The sequence below is a fragment of the Mus musculus genome, chromosome 4 (genome assembly GCF_000001635.26).
Source record: "Mus musculus strain C57BL/6J chromosome 4, GRCm38.p6 C57BL/6J".
NCBI lineage: Eukaryota > Metazoa > Chordata > Mammalia > Rodentia > Muridae > Mus > Mus musculus.
This window is the reverse complement of record NC_000070.6, coordinates 59,739,762-59,758,577: the sequence shown is the minus strand read 5'-3', so window position 1 is coordinate 59,758,577 and position 18,816 is coordinate 59,739,762. Positions and strand designations below refer to the sequence as shown.

Genomic DNA, 18,816 nt, shown 5'->3' with positions numbered 1-18,816 from the left:
TCCTCCATTCGTGGTGTAGCATCAGTACCTCTGGCTTGGGAACTTACTCTGTGTGAGGAGACATCTGGAGCGTAGGCGGGGGGTGGGGGTGGGGGTGGGGGTGCAGGCATCAAGCAGTATTCACATTTTTTTTCAGCCAGATAATGTGTATTAATGTATAAGTCCCAATCTTCCCAGCTATACTCTGGAGGAACAAGTTGACTGGTTCCCCATGCCTGATTCTGCAACCTGTCCCTGGCTGGTTAGTTTTTAAATGATTTCTTCAGACAGGATCTTAAGTAACCCAAGCTTATGTAGCCAAGGATGACAAACACCTGATCCTCCTGCCTCCCGCTCCCAACTGCTGGGGTCACAAGTGTGTGCCACTACGTCTAGCTAAGACTTCTAAAACAACCTTTTTCTAAGTTAAATGGACTTCAGTGAGCCTAAAGGAGGCAGGATTTGTTTTCCTAATTAATTGAGCGTGGGATTTGGAATCAGGAAGTGATGTTGGTTTACTTTATCCAGCTTACTAGCTCTGTAGGAATTTGGGAAGTTAAAGCAACTTATCTGAGTCTTGGTTGCTTAACAACTACCTGGGAATAATTAGACACACTCTGCAGAGCCATTGTGAAGGTTAAGGGAACTAGGCAGCCCAGGGGTGTCCTTCCCAGTGCTGACCGGTCAGACTTGGGTCTTCATTTGAAAAGTGGGTGGATGCAGTAGTAAGTCGCTCGCTCTATCAGCCTCATTCGATGAGGCTTCGGAGCTATTTTCCCTTTCAGTGGAGAGGAGGAAGCTATGTAGTCAGTATGAGTATTGATGGGGTTACTATGTGCTTACCAACAAATTAGACACTCTTTCTTTGGGGGGTGGGGTGCTCTTAAGCATTTCCATTGCTGCAGTAGCTGAGTCATGAGAAACTTGGGTTAAATGCAGCATGACTGTAATGAGCAACTTGAGGAAAATCTCCAGGACGGTAGGCACAGAGCCAGACATGCTCAGACTACCGTGGGCAACAGTCAAAACGTGGCTTAAGGATATTTCTCATTGGCCTTCTCCTGGCCTCTCAGAGAGGAGGGGTATCTAGTTCCCACCAGTCGGCTTTTCTTTATGTTTTACTTATTTATTTGAGACAAGCACTTGCTGTGTAGCTCGGGCTAGCCTTGAACTTGCAATCCCCCAACTCAGATCCCAAGAGCTGAGGTTCCAGGTGTGCACAACCACAGTTAGTTTAAATGGACTCGCTTATATAGACAAACACAAGGGACATCTTAGGAACAAGGCTGAAGCAATACAATGTTTTTCTTTTGACAAAGAATTCAATTTTTGTTGTGAAGAAGTGAAATTTCTTAAACTGGACACAAAATTGAAATTTTTACTGTGTTCTGTTCACAGCTGTCTGTGAGCAGCACCACAACAGGCTCAGCCTTAGCTTAGACTACAGCAGAGCTTGTCTAGGGCAAATCAGCCAACTTCCTTGAGGTCTTACTAGTTTGCATTTTCCATACATAAAGTAAGCTCGCCCTCACCCCCCTTAAAGAGTAATCAGTGTCTCATAAAAGATGGATACTTGAAAGGATGAGATATAACCATTTTGTTCATTTGAGTGGTAACAATATGGCCACCTTTAGCTTCAACCGACAAAATTAGCAATGTTGTCTAGAGATAACAAATTAACTTTAGAAACTGGAAACCTGGAAATTAGAAAAAAAAAAAAAAGATCTCTCAAGAAGGCATGGTAGCATACTGAGAAATTCTAGACTAGCAGTGTGACTCGTGAACCCTGGAGATGAGCCAGCCGAGAGATAGATACCATAGCAGAGCTGAGGGTGGTGCCAGCAGAAGCTGGCTGCCAAGTGAGCCGTGAATCATCGCCCAGGATCTGTCAGGACATTTCAGTTTCCACATAAATACTATCTTGTTCAGATCTTAATGGTGTGTCTCTGAACATGCCGAAATGCTTTACGCTTTTAATAAGATGAATTAATGCAAAAGGTAATAGAATTTCACATTTTTTTCCCAAACGCCATTTATGGGTCTCAGCTGACAAAGTAGAACAGAATCCAAGGAATGGGGACCATGTCACTTGACCAAAGAGAACATTTCTTTCACAGCTTTGGTTAGATACAGCATCTGTTTTAAAACACAGAAAACAATGGAAAAACTGTGGCCTCTGAAGACCCCTCTGGTCTTCCTTCTCTTGTTTTTGCTTGTGTGAGGTATCAGGCTTGGTTGTGCTGGAGGTAGAATTCACAGGCATGGGTGTGCTCACTGGACCACATTATCAGGTTTGGTTTCCTCTTCAAGTTTACAATGTAAGGAACAGAATCTCAGCAATGGAGGAAATAAGTGAAGCATGTTACTGACATTTTTAATTAGAAAGAAAGAAAACTCATTGCATGCCTAAGATACAGCTGAATGCCAACCTCTTCGTGTCCAGTGGGATCTCCTGCTGATAACCTATTACCTGGCAAACCATTCCCCGGAGAGAGGCCTGGGGCAATAGGGAGGTAGCACCTACAACTGCAATTTATTTATCGTTTATGTGTGTGGGTGTTTTACCTGCATGTATGTTTGTCCTCTATGTTTGTGCCTAGTGCCTGTAGGGGCCAAAAGGGGGTGTCAGATGCAGACTGTGGACTGCCACGTGGGTGTTTAGAGTGGAACCCAAGTCCTCTGAAGAATAGCTCTAGTCCTCTAATTAATGAATGTTAAGTGTTTGGGGGACAGAGTCTCATTCGGTAGCCCAAGATGACTTAAAACTCACTGGGTAGCCTAGGTTGGCCCTCAACTCATAGTAAACCTCCTGCCTCAGTTTCCTGAATGCTGAGACTGCAGGTGTGTGCCACTCTGCCTACCTCCCCTCCTGTTAGAGCAGTACAAAAGGTGTTGAGGAATGATCTCACCCAAGATCTAAGGGTCCTCTCAGAACACAGATGCAGGGCTCAGAGGCAACTTGCATCTAGGTTAACTAGGGAAAGAATGTTTTAGTGCTGGGAATGGACCCCAAGCTCTTGCACCTTCGGCGAGGCAAGCATTCTGCCATTGAGCCGCTGCCCCAGCTCAAACGTAAAGCTCTTGATAACCATGCCAGCTGTGGAGCACAGAAACCCAAAGGTGAGTGGAGACCAGCTGGAGCTTGCTGCATCCCTTCTGTGGCACCGGCACAGAGCTGACTGGAAAGTCAGAATAACTCAGCCACAAGCTCTCTGGCCTCCACAGCATGGCGTCCCAGGCACACAGTTACCTCGCCTTGCCAGTGGGCTCCCCCAGCTGCGCCACACACGCACACATCTGCATAGGTAGCAAAGTTGCACATGGCCATATGCTAGTCCTTGAGCATGTGTGTTACTCCCACGACCTGAGGAGACCTAACTCAGAAGAATGCTCATCCCATCAGGTGTAAGTGAAGATCTGACCCCTGAGTTTTTAGTATAATTGTTCACTTCTGAATTCTGAGCATTTACAATGTATCAAATAGGCGACAGGCAGTCAGCTGAGGCAGAAAGGTCATGATATGCTAAGTTACTGTTACTAGGAAGATTAACAGCCTCTGGTCAGTTATTGCTACTTCTGGAAATGTTGAAAAGATCCCAGCATACCTAATGGCAACATTTTGAAGCTATTTGAAATAAAATTGGAGGGGTTAGTTCTTGAACTGCAAGCTCTGCGACTTGGCCATTCAAGTCATGTCTCCATCTTCCATGCAGCACTGACAAGATGACTCTTTGCCTTCCACAAACAAAATGCCCTTTGGGTGTTCAGCAAACTAAAGAAGACTGACCTAATGTGTCTCTTTTTCTCCCAAACCTCCCACCATTGACCCCAGGGTTCCTCTGTGTAGCCCTGGCTGCCTGGGAACTAGCTCTGTAGACTAGCCTGGCCTTAATAGAGATCCATCTGCTTCAGCCTCCCAAGTACTGGGATTAAAGGTGTGTGCCACCCCACCTGGCTTGTCTATCTCTTCTAACCCAAAACCTAAACTCACAATTGGAAACCACTACAGACCAAGACACGGGATCAAGTCAGAACACTGATTCTCAATTACCTGCTATTTACACACAGAGGGAGATACTAAAACTCATCACTACCCAGGGAGTACCTAGTACACAGAACTATAGACATGTAGTCACGAGGAAGGGAACAACATGAGACCTTAAGGCAGCATTGGCTGAGTCTTCTCTGGTAAAGAGTCACATACTTCAGTGACTAGTGAGAGACTTTAAAACAATGGTTTTAAGTAAATACTAAAACAATGCTTTGAAAAAGAAATAACTAATTTAAAGACTTGTGCAATATGAATGTGCATTGGGGCTTTAATTTGGGATTAGAAAGCATACACAAGAACATAATGGTACAATTAGAGCAGTCTTTCCTGGAATAGAAAATAGAGTAGAAATTACTACTATTAATTAGCACTCTTTGGGCTCCATTTTAAAAACACGTATTCACAGTAGTTGCTAGAAAAGTCTGCTTTTTAAGTAACACATGGTCAGGTTGACTTTTATTAATGCGAAATGATTTTTAAATGCAGGAATGACCTACCGTGACACTCTGATCCAGTAACTATGTCCCTGTGCCGGGCTTGGTTTCCTGGCAGGCTGCCTGAATCAGTGTCCCTAACATAGTGCCAGCCTACAGGATTCCCAGGGCCCTTAAGATGCCCTGGGAGTGTTTGCCTTGTGACTCTCTCTGTTGATTCTCCTAGTCAAGCATCGCTGCTAGCCTCACAGGTCCAGGGACTCCTGCCAACACAACTGTGAGATGTAAATCCGAGATGTAACAATGCAGATTAAACAACAAAACAAACAAAAGGAAGTTCAAACAGCAAGTGTTCTCTAAGGAGAACTGGACAGACGCAGGCACTTCTGCTTCGGGGGGGTTTCACATCTGGGCCGCGGGGGCTTTCCAAGTCCACCCTCCGCTATCTAGAACTCCTCACAGTGCACACCACCGAGTCCACTGCACACCGTGTTTCCTGTACACCCTTTCAGAGAACTGATCTTCCTGTCACCAAACTGCCTCTATGGACAGACAGCGTAGCAACAATGTATCTTTTATTTCTGCAAGCAGCCCACTGCCAGGGCCCCAACAAAACACAAGGGTGCTGAGTGAGAGTTTTCTCTACTATGTCTGCCTCTCCTGCTCTAGGTCCCTACGTGGGGAAAAACAAAAAACCCCAGAAAACCAACAAAGTATATATAATTCTATACCATTCTAAAGCTACTGGGCTACTGGGATATTTTTTAAGTAACTACTCAAAACATTTTTTTTTCTTTTTCTTTTCTTTTTTTCCAAGAAAACCTGTGCTAAAAAGGCACTAGATAAAATGAATTTCTTCACTTTTGTATATAGTAATTTTATATTGTGTTATATTCTATGATTTAACAAGGTGTCAAACATTTAGATAAAACATCCAAATTATTCAGTCATCGACTTTCATGTAAAAGTGAATCTCAAGTCTGAGGAATGGCCGGCTGTAGTAACGGAGACCAGCTGGATCACGGAGCGAGGACATCAGTCTCTGCGGCTTCAGAACCTGCTGGCCCTGGGGGCTCACTGGCAGCAGCTATGGGAGCCAAGTCGCCTGGAGACCTGAGTGAAGGAGACGAAGGTGAAGTTCTCACAGTTTTCCAGCTTGACCTTCCTGGCTAAATTTGGGACAATTCCCCGGAGAGACCGTAACCCCATTCTCTGCTCTTCGTACCACACGCTGCCCATGTCCGTGGCCTCCTTCCGGGCTGTAAGGTAGAAGGGAGACTTGGCCTCCATTTGGGTGGGTGGCCGGTGGATGTACATGTACTTGTAGAGGAGGCAGTAAGGACACTGCTTGTGTCCCCTGGAGTGCTCATGGTAGATTTTCCCATGGCACACTCTGGTCGAACCACTCCGGCTCTCCCGCTTGACACTGTCGGTCCGGGCAAAGTAGGGCTGGTTTTGCGGATCTTTGAGCAACTCGATGTCACCATACATCAGATCTGCATGTTCCTGCAGAGTCCGCATATTCAGATACTGGCTGTTGTACTTGACCACTGTGGACAGGAGAGTAATTGGGCTGTCATCCCCTAGACACCCTGCCTGCCACATCTCCTCCTCATCAGAAAGGGAGAAGTAGACGATATTGCGGGAACGGGCCCCCGACATCCCTGCCTTGCTCAGGACCCACAGCTTCTCCTTGAGTTTCTTGGTGGAGGAGCTGAAGGTGCTGCTGGTGATGGAAAAGCCCACACCCGCGTTCTTCAGGATGCGGTCCAGGCCTCGGCGAATGGCATGAAGCGAGGTAGCCAGGAAGTCTGAGCCGTCACTCTTCTTGACGGTGACATAAAAGTTCTCAAGCAGCTCATTCAGTTTCACTGCAGGGATCTCAAAAGGGACAAACACTGAGGTTAGACATTCGAGGACACCCGGACAGCTGCCCCTCGCTCCCCCAGTCCTCACTAGGGGCTGTACTATGAAGAGGACAGTTTCTTGACCTCTAGAGGATCAAACCCTTCATGCAGTATAGTAGAAAAGCAGTGAATTCTAAACTGGATGATCTAGGTTTCACCTGTGAAATACAGCACACAGGTAGCCAGTCTCAAACTGCACAAGAAATGCTTATGGTGGCTGTGGACCAGAGCTCCCAAGGGTTTGTAAGCAGCAGTGAATACACACCCTTACTGACTTCTCTCAAGTACATACTGGCCTACAGATTACTGCTGTGGCTGGCCTTCTGTAACGCTGACCATTCCTCTCTGGAAGGCCCTTTCTTCTATTTGGTTTGCTCTCCTTTAGTAAAGTTCAGGCATCCCGTCTAAAGGATTCTGTAACCTGACCTATGAATCATCTCCGCACTGGGTCCTTGATACCCGCCCATACTGTCTGATGCCCATACTGAGCCTGGGCTTCACTGGAAGAGAACAGATTCATCTATTTACACACAAACGACCTGCCCCATGGTCTCCTTGGATTTAACTGACTACATCCTAACATACCTCTAGCTTAATAATCAGTACCTTTCCAATATCAGTCTTAGGAGTTTGACTCATATATCTTTGTGTTCAAGATGGAGCGGTAAAGAGCAAGCACCCTTGCTCTGCCAGGCCAGGCCACACTGCACGCTCTTTGGACAAAATGGAAATTCTGATAGAAATGTTTGAGTAGCCCTCATTTTGCTAATAGCCAAAGGGAAAATACGACATTAGTTATAGATTAAAAATTAGCCAAATTAGGGCTGGAGAGAAGGTGTCAGTTAGGTTATGCGTCCTTGCTCCTCAAGCAGAGAGTTCACTTCCTAGCACAGATATCAGATAGGGGCTTGCACCTGTACCTCCAGCTCTAGGCATCAGATGCCCTCTCTGGCCTTTGCAGGCACTCACATGTACACACACACACACACACACACACACACACACACACACACACACACAGAGTTGTGTGTATGTGGTTTTTTTGAGGCAAGGTTTCTCTGAGTAGCTCGGGCTGTACTAGAACTCATTCTGTAGACCAGGCAGTCCTTGAACTTAGAGATTTGCCTGCTCTGCCTTCCCAGTGCTGGGATTAAAGATGTGTGCCACCACTACTTGGCAAAAAATAAATCTCTGGAAAAGTAATATCCACGAAAATTTCAATTTAAAAACAAAAACTGACTAGACTACAATTAGATATAAATAATAGGATGTATTATACTATATTATAATATTAATAGTTAATATATTATTGTTAAATATTTTCTGATAACATAAACTGGAATAATTTGTTACAAAACAAATTCTCGGTAAACAAACTGATTACATATCCCAAAAGCTAGAAAAGTAGATCAAATTCATAAATAGTAAAATAAGCCAATAAAAACAAAAGTCTAAATTAATAAAGGACAAAGGGGAAACATCAACCTTTGAAAAGACCTATCGAGTTTTGTTTGCTTGTCTCTTTTTTATTTTTTTTCAAGACAGGGTTTCTCTGTGTAGCCCTGACTGTCCTGGAACTCAACTCTATAGACCAGGCTGGCCTCGAACTTAGAAATCCGCCTGCCTCTGCCTCCCAAATGCTGGGATTAAAGGTGTGTGCCTGGCAAGACCTACCAAGTTGATCAAGTCCTGTCAAGTCTGATAGGAAGAGAAAAAGCATAGAGGTAGCCTTCAGAATATTCAGAACAAGGCCAACATAAAGTGAGAGGAACGAACACTGCATGCTTAATGTGCATTAGTTTGAAAATCTATGTAGTCTGAATGATTTTATTTTGTTTAGTGTGCACGTCTTTTCCTCTGGCACAGAGAAATTAAAACCAAATGGAACTGTGCTCAGCCTCAGTAGGATGATTGGAGTTAGGAAAAAGAAAAGAGATGATAACAAATATGAGTTGGTATGGAAGGAAACTGGAACACTCATACGCCTTTATGGGAATGGAAAACAGTGCAGTTGCTTTGGAAACCGCCCGTTCCCTCGATCTAAGCCATATACACCAAAGGGCTGACAGTGTATGCCCAAACAACAACAAAATGATGTATAAAGTTTTACTGTTGTGTTTTCCATGATGACCAAAGTGTGGAAAAAACGTAAGTGCCCACCAGTAGGTAAGTAAATAAACAAAATGAGGCACATACATCTGCATGGTATTTTCTTCAGCAAAAAAAAAAAAAAAAAAGAAATCTTCAAATGTTATGCTAAATAAAGCTCACTTTTCCCACTTCAGACACAGAGAACAAGTAAGTCATAAAGCGCAGTGAAGACTCGCCTAATCGACAGAACCCCGAGTAAGCAGAGTCCCAGGCAGATGGCAGGGGAGCAGTTGCCAGGGCTGGGGCAAAGAGGGAAGGAGAGCTGTGTTATTTTATATTATTTAGTGATACAGAGTTTCTATTTGGAAGGATGAAAATAGAAATGAATGAACAATTCAATGCCGACCATCATGGCAAAGAATCTGAAGGGTGCAGCAGTGGCACTTCTATCTGGTAAGTAACAAGAGTGTCTAACTGGAGTTAATGCCAGATCATTGGGAGAGAATTATGCCTGCTGCTGTAAACCCATGTAAAGCCATGGCTGATGACCCATGGCTACTGAGGTCATGGACCCCACAGAGAACCTACTACTGTGATTTTCCTAAACCAGTGTAATTTCTAACCACAGCCTACATACTTATCCTTATAGCCACAGCTAAGCATATCTCTCATCCCTTATCAAAACAGCTTCTCTTTGCAGCAGATGAAGACCATCACGGAAATCCACAAAATGGGAGAGCTGCCTGTGGGGTCCCCAGCCCCAAGTGACATGTATACAATACAGTCTCTACCCTTTAGGCTTTGGAAACATCGTGGAAAAGAGCAAGGGAAGATTCTCAGAGCCAGAGGTCAGGGCGTCTGTTGTGAGATAAGTAGTACTTCTGTATAGGACAGTGAAGCTGTACCCATGAAATCTCACATTTATAAATGGTCTTCTAAAGGAGACCTCATGGATGGGAGAAATCCTACAAGGTCCCACCCCTAGAAAAAGAGCTACAGGCAACAAATGGCTGCAGAGAGAGGGAGAATCAGTCTGCTCTAGAGATGAGCTCCAAGATAGGTCCACGTGTCAGTCCTTAACACATGCACATAGACGCAACACTAAATGGACTCAGCAGATCATGTATGTGTGTGTAATATACATGTGTGTGTGAAAGAAAGGTACAAAATTTGAGTCCATTTTGTGAGACCACAGAGTTTCCTAATATAGACACATAGAAAACACACACACACACACACACACACACACACACACACCAATAATTAGAGAAGACGTCATGAATTTGAGATGGAGTTGGAACATGACAGGAGTTGCAGGGGGTGAGAGGAATCACAGTAAGGAGAGATGGAAATGATAAGCACAATATTATGTGTGGAACCTCAAAAAAGTAGAAAAAATTACATTAAAAAGAAGTCCAAGTGTCCACTTTTATATTATGTACACTTTACATACGGAGGCAGCTCCCTCTGATCTCAGGCAGCCTGGGGTACGTAGCAGGTAGCACAAGCCAGTCAAGGCTGTATTTTTCCAGGCGGTTCCGCGGTTCAGGATGCTGAGATTACATGTGTGGGTCGCCATGCCTTGCTAGGTCACAGCTATTAGTCACAGTCATCCTTACATGACAGAAGCCAAGTTTATAAGCTGCTGCCAGCCTTTCTCCATATGACACAGTAAGCTGACTCTCAATAGTTAAAGTAAAATTACTTTTTGCAATTTTTTTAAGAGACTAGACACCTTGGGAATGGGAAATATTTGACAAGTCTGGAAACAGGCCAGAATGCGCTGCTTCTTCTATTGCAAGCAATACACCCTGTGTGGGTCGATGCTTCTGGAACTGCCTTATTAAGCGTGTAGTATTTCATGGAAACCAAGAAAAATGTTCTATGTGTGTGGAGTGCTCCTGATACTCAGATTAAGTCATTGACATGACACGTTCGTCAGCACAAACCCCGATGGCGAGCTACTCCGGCTTCTTGTTGGTGCTGGTGGGGACCTGGTCATGAATTTGTGCAGCTCTCGTCTTTAAGGAGCTTTGGGACCATGTGAGGCAGTGGCAGGCAATCTGAGAAGATCCCTCCACTGGAAAGCACAGTGGCTAACCTTCCTCCTCAGCTGGACTAAGGGACGCCAGGGCACTAGTGTAGGTGTTTCTAGGGCATTGTAGGCAGCACCAATCATGGGGTCCAGGACTGAATCAAAAAGGGGGACAGGAGGGCTGGGAATGGAGTTCAATAGGTCTATTGCTTGCCCAGCATGCAGAAGCTCTGGATTCTGTCCCCAGCACCACATATGCCAGAAATGAAGGCAGGGGCTCAGAAATAGGGGAAAAAAGGGGCGGGGACTCCTCTGCCCTGACTCACTCAGTTGTAAATAAGAAGCCTCTTGCCCTGATACCATTCCTTACCGTTTTTCTACATCAAGTGGCTCCTTGTGTGGGACTGGTCATGGCGACCAGAAACATAACTAACACAGAACTGTAATACAGATGCAAAGGCCATGGGACCCAGGTGACAGGGGGGACGGAGTTTAGGAATGGCAGAGACAGAACTTGGACTCATTCTGTGAGACCACATAGAATGTTTCCGAATACACTCACAGAAGAGAAGGCATTTTAGGCAGAATAGCAGCAAGTTTGTTGGTGAGAGATGGCTGACACAGGAAAGGGCTGCAGCTGTGTCCCTGTCCCTGAGCAGTGCCGCACAGGGAGCCAGCCCACAAGGTCAAGAGGGTGGGACTGATCTCCAGGGCAAAGGAAGCTATGAGGGTGGTTTTTCTTGCAGTTGCTTCTTTTGAATCCTCCTAGGAATTGGTTCCTCTGATCTACGTTCCCCTGTCTGGCACGTGGTTCTTCACAGAATCCTTTCTGGGTTTTCGTAAGGTTGGCAGTAATATGCCCCTTGTTACTGCTTTTGGCATTTTACATTCTTTTATATTGTTTAATCTTAATTCCTTTTCTTTTCTTCTTAAAAAAAAAATGAGGCAGTGTCTCACTATAAACTCCAGGCTGTCCTTTAACTCGCAATCATCCTGCCTCTGTCTCCGCAGTGTAGCAGCAAAGGCACGAACCACCACACCCAGTTTACCCCACTTTTCAGGCATAACCTTACTGTATGCTACGTTCCAGAAAGTCTTCCGGTCTTGCTTGCAAATTGTTATCTTGTCATCTGAATCTAAAACTGTTTTTTTTTTTTAATTTGTTTTGTTTTTTGGGGGGACAGAATGTTTGAAGTAGGCCTGGGAAGACTGGAACTCACTACGTGGCTGAGGCTGACCTTGAACTTGCCACAATCCTTTGGCCCCAGTCTCCCAAGTGCTGAAACTACATGTGTGCCACCAGGCCCAACCCAGACCTGCTTTTCAAGTTATTTCAACATCATATTTATTGATTGATTTATACCTTTTATATTTGTATTTTATTCATAACATAAACATTTAGAGTAACCTATATTTTTCCTATAAAAACTACTTTTGCTGCATTTTTTACTCCTCCATATTTGATTATATACATATCTTCTATTGTTTAAATTTGTTTGTTCGTGGGGGTGGGGGTTGAGACACGGTTCCTCTGTGTTGTCCTGGCCATCTTGGAATTCCTTGGTAGACCAGGCTGGCCTCAAACCCAGGGATTCATCTGCCTCTGCCTCCTGAGTGCTGGGATCAAAGGTGTGTGCCACTACTACCTGGCTTATTAATTAACATTTGGGGAGCAGGCCCAGGAATAATGCACCATTACATGAAAATCTAAATGGCAGAATGAGCACTCTGAGTCATTCTGGTCAGCACAGTCCTAGGTCTAGAGGACCCGCGGCTCCAGGCAGCATCCTTTGGTGCCCATTATAATGTGATAAGGACATACAGCTGAAGAGACCACTTACTTGCCAGATAGAAAGAAATAAGTTTATGACTGACCAGAAAACCTCTTCCCTGCTGGCTAGTTTCCATAGTGTCAGAAGGTTCTATACAGCCAACTGGGGGAGAAAAGACATCAGTGGTCTTATGTATAAAATCCTCAAATTATAGATGAACTATTTTCATATGTAAACCAGGAGTAACCCTTGGAGTTCAGAGTTTGCTGAGAATTAAAGTTGATGCTTAACTGATTTATATTTTCTCAATGAGCCTGTGGGGCGATGGACTCAGAAAACACTGTGAGACCAAGTGACCATAATCAGCTCCTTAATATTCTATAGCCACAGGCTCACCCTCATTGAACATTAACCATATACTTGAGAGATGCAATTAAACTATTTACATACCTTGAGCTGATTCCGTTTATTTAAAATGGATTTTTTTTTGTCACATAACATATCTGATTATGGTTTCCCCTCTCCAATCCTCTCAGTCCTTCCCTACCTCCCCTCCCAACCAGATCTACCCTCTTTCTGCCTCTTTAGAAAACAAACAGGATTCCAAGGGATAATAATAAAATATAACAGAACAAAAAGTAACACATTGGAGATGGACAAGGACCAGAAGGAAAAGCTCACAGGAAGGCACAAGAATCACAGACCACTCATGTGCACCCTCAGGATTTCCACTAAACTGGAAGCTGTAACACACATGCAGGGACCTGGCTCAGACCTGTGCACGCTGCCATAGTCTTTGCATGAGCTTTTGATCATGTTGGTTTAGAGGGCCTTGTTTTCTTGATGTCCTCAGTCCCCTCTTGCTCTTACACTCTTTCTGCCTCTTCTTCAGGGTTCTCTGATCTCTGAGGGGAGGGATTTGATGGAGATAACCCATTTAGGGCCGAGTGTTCCAAGGTCTCTCTCACTCTCTGCATAAGGCCTGGGTGTAGGTCTCTGTATTTATTTATTCCCATCTGCTGTAGGAGAAAGCCTCTCGGCAGATGGTTAAGCAAGACACTTAGCTCTGTGTATAGCAGAATATCATTAGGAGTCATTTTATTGATACCTTTGTTGTTGTTGTTTTCAGAACAGGAGTATTTGGTCTTACCCTAGGTCCCCGGGCTATCTATTCTTTGATTCTTGGTCAACTAAGTGGTGTCAGTAAGGGTTCCATCGTGTGGAGTGGCCCTTATGTCAAATCAGATATTGGATGGTCACTCCCACAAACTTTAATCCACCATTGCATTAGCATGTAGGCAGGACAACATCATGAATTAAAAGGTTTGGTGTGTGTGTGTGTGTGTGTGTGTGTGTGTGTGTGTGTAGTTTGCAGAGAAGCTTCCTATCCCAAAGGGGTTAGAATCTTCCTATCCCAAAGGGGTTAGAATGTAGGGACGAAGTCTATATATAGGCACTAGGTCAACTTTTCCATGTTCAATGAGTTGTGTAGGTGTTATCTTCATCAACGAGGCTTTGCTGACAGTTTGTGAATAACAACCTATAGTCTTAGCAACAGTCTGGGTTGTTTAAGGACAAAAAAACTCAATTAGATGGAAGCCAATCTCAGTACTAGAGATTGGTGACAACAGATGTCTAGCTGGGGCCCTGTCTCTCTCATTATTTGGCATCATTTAGATTGTCTTTATATATGTATACATTTTTTAGGAAGCTTCTACTGTATTGTTTCCATACCAACCCTCAAATGGTCCTTAATTTTAGCTGTCTCTCCCTATATTCCCTCCCTCATCCATTTCTCTTAGATTTTTCTGATTTAGCAGCATATAAGTTTTAATGTACGTCCTTATGGATTCTCTGAATTTCCTTGGTATCTGCTGTTCTGTCCCTCTTTTCACTTCTAATTTATTTTGGATATTCCCTCTCCATCTTTCAGTTAATTTGGATAAAAGTTTGCCAATCTTGTTTTCTCAAATGATCAACTCTTTGCCTCCCTGATTCTTTTTGTTTGAGAGTTTCTTTTCTACTGGGTTTCAGCCCTGAGTTTCACTGTTTCTTGCCATCTACTATTTTGGGGTGTGATTTCTTCTTCATATAGGCACCTAGTTCCATGAACTTGTCTCTTGGAACCACCTTCACTGTGTCCCAGAAGTTTGGGTATGGTGTGTTTTCATTTTCATTCACTTCTAGAAACTCTTTCCTGTCTTCCTTGATTTCTGTCTTGGCCCAATTTCCATTCAGTAGCAAGTTGTTCAGTCAGTTCCTATGAGTTAGTAAGCCTTCTGTTATCTCTGCTGCTGCTGCTATCCAACTTTAGTAAGTGGTGGTCAGATAGGATGCAGGGTGCCGTTTCCATTACCTTGTATTTGTTGAGAATTGCTTTGTGCCCAAGTATGTGGTCAGTTTTGGAGAAAGTTATGTCTGGTGCTAAAAAGAAGATATATTCTTTTGTGTTTGGGTGAAATGTTCTGTAAATACCTTCTAGGTCCCTTTGCTTTATAACAACAGTTAGCTCCAGCATTCCTTTACTTTGGATGATGTATCTGTTAGTGAGACTGGAGTACTGAAGTCTCCCACTATCACTGTATGAGGGTCAATATGTGATTTAAGCTGTAGTAGTGTTTCTTGTTCAAACTTGATTGCCCTTCTGTTTGGGGAATAGATGTTAAGAATTACATGTCCTGGTGTTTCTTAGTGGGTTTTTTCCTTTGATGAATATGTAGAGTCCTTCCCTATCTCTGCTGATTAGTATTGGTTTAAAATATATTCTGTCAGATGTTAAAATGGCTATATCAGATTGTTTTTAGGTCCATTTGCTTAGAATATCTTTTTCCATCCTTTTACCTTGAAGTGGTGTCTATCCTTCATATTAACGTGTGCTTCTTAGATGCAACAGAAGGATAGATGCTGGTTTCACGTCATCTCTGTTAGTCTGTGACTTTTTACTGGGGAGTTGAGATCATCGATGTTGAGAAATATCAATAATCATTGACTGTTGTTTCTTGTTATGTTGTTGTTGGTGGTGATGGTGTGTGTGTTCACACTTCCCCCTTTTTATTTACAGGTGTGGGATTATATATTCCTTGTTTTTTCTTGGGCGTAGTTAACCTCTTTAGGTTGGAGTTTTCCTTCTAGCACCTTCTGTAGGGCTGGATCTGTAGACAGATATTGCTAAAGTTTTGTTTTTATCATACACTGTCTTGTTTTCTCTATCTATTGTGATTGAAAACTTTGCTGGGTATAGCAATTGAGGCTGGCATCTGTGGTCTCTTAGAGTCTGTAGAACATCTGCCCAGGCCCTTCTGGCTTCTAGAGTCTCCACTGAGAAATCAGGTGTAATTCTAAGTCTGCCTTTATATATTCCCTCTTGTTTCTCCTTTGCAGATCCTACTACTCTCCGGCCTGTACTTTTAGTATTTTGATTGTTTTGATCATTATGTGCGGACGGGATTCTCTTCTCTGGTCCAATCTATCTGGTGTTCGCTATGCTTCTTGTACCACGATAGGTTATCTTCTTCTTTAGACTAGGCAAGCTTTCTTCTATGATTTTGTTAAAAATACTTTCTGTGCCTTTAACCTAGGAATCTTCTCTTTTCTTTATTCTTACTATTCTTAGATTTGGTCTTTTCAAAGTGTCCCAGATTTCCTGGATGTTTTGTGCCCGTTTTTTAGATGTAACTTTTATCATCATCATCATCATCTTGGCCTAGGATATCCATTTCTTCTATTTTGTCTTCAATGCCTGAGATTCTCTCTTCTAGCTCTTGTATTCTGTTGATGATGCTTGCCTCTGATGTTACTGTTCTAGTCCCTGAATTTTTCATTTGCAGATTTCCCTCTGTTTGGGTTTTCTTCATTGATTCTATTTCCATGTTCAGGTCTAGAACTGTTTTATTCATTTCCTTCAATTGTCAGTTTGTGCTTTCACTGATTGCTTTAAGAGAATTATTAATTTCCTCTTTAAGGAGCTCTATCATATTTTTAAAGGCTATTTTATGTCTTTTTCTCATGCTTCAGCTCTGTTGCAATATCAGGGCATGCTATGATAGGATTGCTGGGCTAAAGAGACTCATACTGTCCTGGCTCTTACGTGTTTTTACATTAGTCTCTAGGAATCTGGGGTTGGGAAGATTATAATTCTAGGTGCTGATATCTGGTCTTGTCTTTGTGGGGTGGTTGTTTTGTTCCTTGGTTTCTGTTGCCCTACGACGGTTCTCAAGAGAGTGTGGTGGCTGTGTGGAGTCTGGCAGGAAATCCTTCTGGGATTCTGATAGGTGTGGCCACTGGGTTTCCAGGTAAAACCTGTTTCTGGATATTGGGAGCTGACACTTAGGAATGGAGGTGGCCTGGGGAAAGGGTGGGGGTCCACAGGAGGTAGGAAAGCAGGGAGTTAATCAGGATCTGTTTAGTCCCCTGGGAACGGGGACAGAGATGAGGACAGGCCACTGCTATAGAGCTGGGGCTGACTTAAGACACTGTACTTGGAGGAGTGGAGGGAGAGGTGAAGCTCTAAGCTAGACTACCTGCTTCCCTGCTCAGAGTGGCTGTGGGCTCCCCAGAAGTGTCTGTTGAACTGAAGGCTGGGATAAAGCAATGGGGGGTGAGGGAGGGTGGGGGGTGGAGATCTGTGTGATCCACTGGAGATGGGGCAGAGGGGGAAAGGAGGCTACAACAGGTGGTCTGCTGCAAGCCTGGGGATGAGACTGGGGGATTGCACTTGGAGGAACAGGAGGAGAGGTGAAGATCTGTAGGTAGACTGCCTGCGTTCCCAGCAGGAGTCACATTTTACAAATTATAAGTTGTGATGTAATTTTCATTTGGTTCATGATATGTTATAATTTGCTTTGTGGTTTCTTCTTGATCTGTAAGGCATTTAATAACTCCCCAGAATCAGGGTCTTTTTAATTAGTAATCTGTAACTAATGTACTTTAATTCTGTTACAGATTGAGGCACATTAAAATGTCAATATGTCATCATGACTCTGTCACTGAGATAGTCCTTCTTGGCTAATGGGGCTTCCTCTACTGCTATGTCTGTTGATGTCTTTGCAGTTATTTGGGTTTTGTTTTGTTTTGTTTTAAGATTTATTAACTTATTTTATGTGAGTACACTGTTGCTCTCTTCAGACATGTCCCACAGGGAACATCAGATCTCATTACGGATGGTTGTGAGCCACCATGTGGTTGCTGGGAATTGAACTCAGGACCTCTGGAAGAGCTCTTAACCACTAAGCCATCTCTCCAGCCCAGTCTTTGCAGTTATAAATTACAGTTTCTTTCTTTCTACACCCCTTACCACCCCCACGCCCCATTAGTTGGTTGGTTGGTTAGTTTTTGAGACAGGTTTCTCTGTGTAACAACCCTGCTGTCCTGGAACTCACTGCATAGACCAGCCTGGAGATCTACCCGCCTCTGTGCTGGGATTAAAGGTGTGCACCACAACCACCTAACTAGGTTTTTAATATATATATATTTCAGCATCAAAGAGGGGGAAGCAGGGAGAAGGATAGGGTAGGGAGAGTGGAGAGGAAGAGAGGAGGGTGGGAAGGAAGAACAAGACAGGAGAACAGGGAGGGGAAAATTTTAGGTGGGCATGTTTTCTTTCAGCTAGTTATGAATGTTACCCTCCCTTGTCTGCCTTGCAGACTTGCTAATGCAGAACTTGTTTTGTTATCTTCTCCTCTTCTGGATCAATTCACTACTTACTGTTCCATTTTATCTTGTTACGTTTTGTTTAGAAAGTCAGTGGGGTTCCATAGCAAGATTTAAAGCACCCACACATTTACCCAGTAGCCTCCTCCCCAGTACTCCCTCCTCTTTGTGATGGACCACAGTCCCAGATAGCAGCCAAATGTCTCTCCATGTGTGGGTCTGCTGCTGCTAAATCCCCTCATCTCTGAATGTCTCAAAAGTCACTACTGCTGTATCTTCCCTGTGGGTACTGAAATTACTTTCCTTTCAATAATGAAGACATTTGTCCCAATATCTTTCCAGCTGCCTGGTTTCTAATAATGAATCTTTCAGCCTTACTTCTGACTCTGTAATCTCTCCTCTTCTTCTAGCTGTTCTTAAGTTTTTTATTTCTGGTGGTTATGATATGTTTGTACAGCGTCTCCTCTTATATTTATTTTTGAGATTCCTTTAAATATTTATTTTATTTTCAATTATGTGTCTGTGTGGATATAGTCATGTGAGTGCAGCTGTCTGTAGAATGCAGAGGAGAGCACTGGCCCTTAGAACTGGAGTTACAAGTTACACGTGGGTTACCCAATTATGTGTGCTGGGAACTGCTGGTCCTTTGCAAGTGCAGAGCCTGCTCTTAACCACTGAGCCATCTCTACAGATCCCTCCACCCCCTTGTTCATTTTTTGTTTGTTTGTTTGTTTGTTTTTGGAATCTGAGTCTTGAATGTAGCTCAGCCTGACTCCCTGGGTGATGGGATTAGAAGTGACTGCCATCTGCACAGCCGTGAGTCACTTCCCCCCACCCCCATCCCCGAGACAGGGTTTCTCTGTGTAGTCCTGGCTGGCCTGGAACTCACTCTGTAGAC

General features: G+C 43.7%; 1 protein-coding gene across 5 annotated transcripts in view; it reads right to left on the bottom strand.

Moving 5' to 3' along the window:
* Positions 1-928: 928 nt before the first annotated feature.
* The window catches only part of E130308A19Rik (RIKEN cDNA E130308A19 gene), a 131,534-nt gene continuing 113,646 nt past the window's right edge, over positions 929-18,816 (bottom strand). For 3 of the 5 annotated variants that reach the window (XM_006537865.4, XM_006537855.4, XM_011250008.3), the window contains one exon: positions 1,938-6,345. In XM_006537865.4, the coding sequence (XP_006537928.1) occupies positions 5,539-6,345 (807 nt within the window). In that variant the 3' untranslated portion in view covers positions 1,938-5,538. Of the gene's footprint in view, positions 6,346-18,816 lie in introns of all 5 variants that reach the window. The other 2 variants (XM_006537858.3, NM_001015681.2) reach the window with 2 other exon arrangements.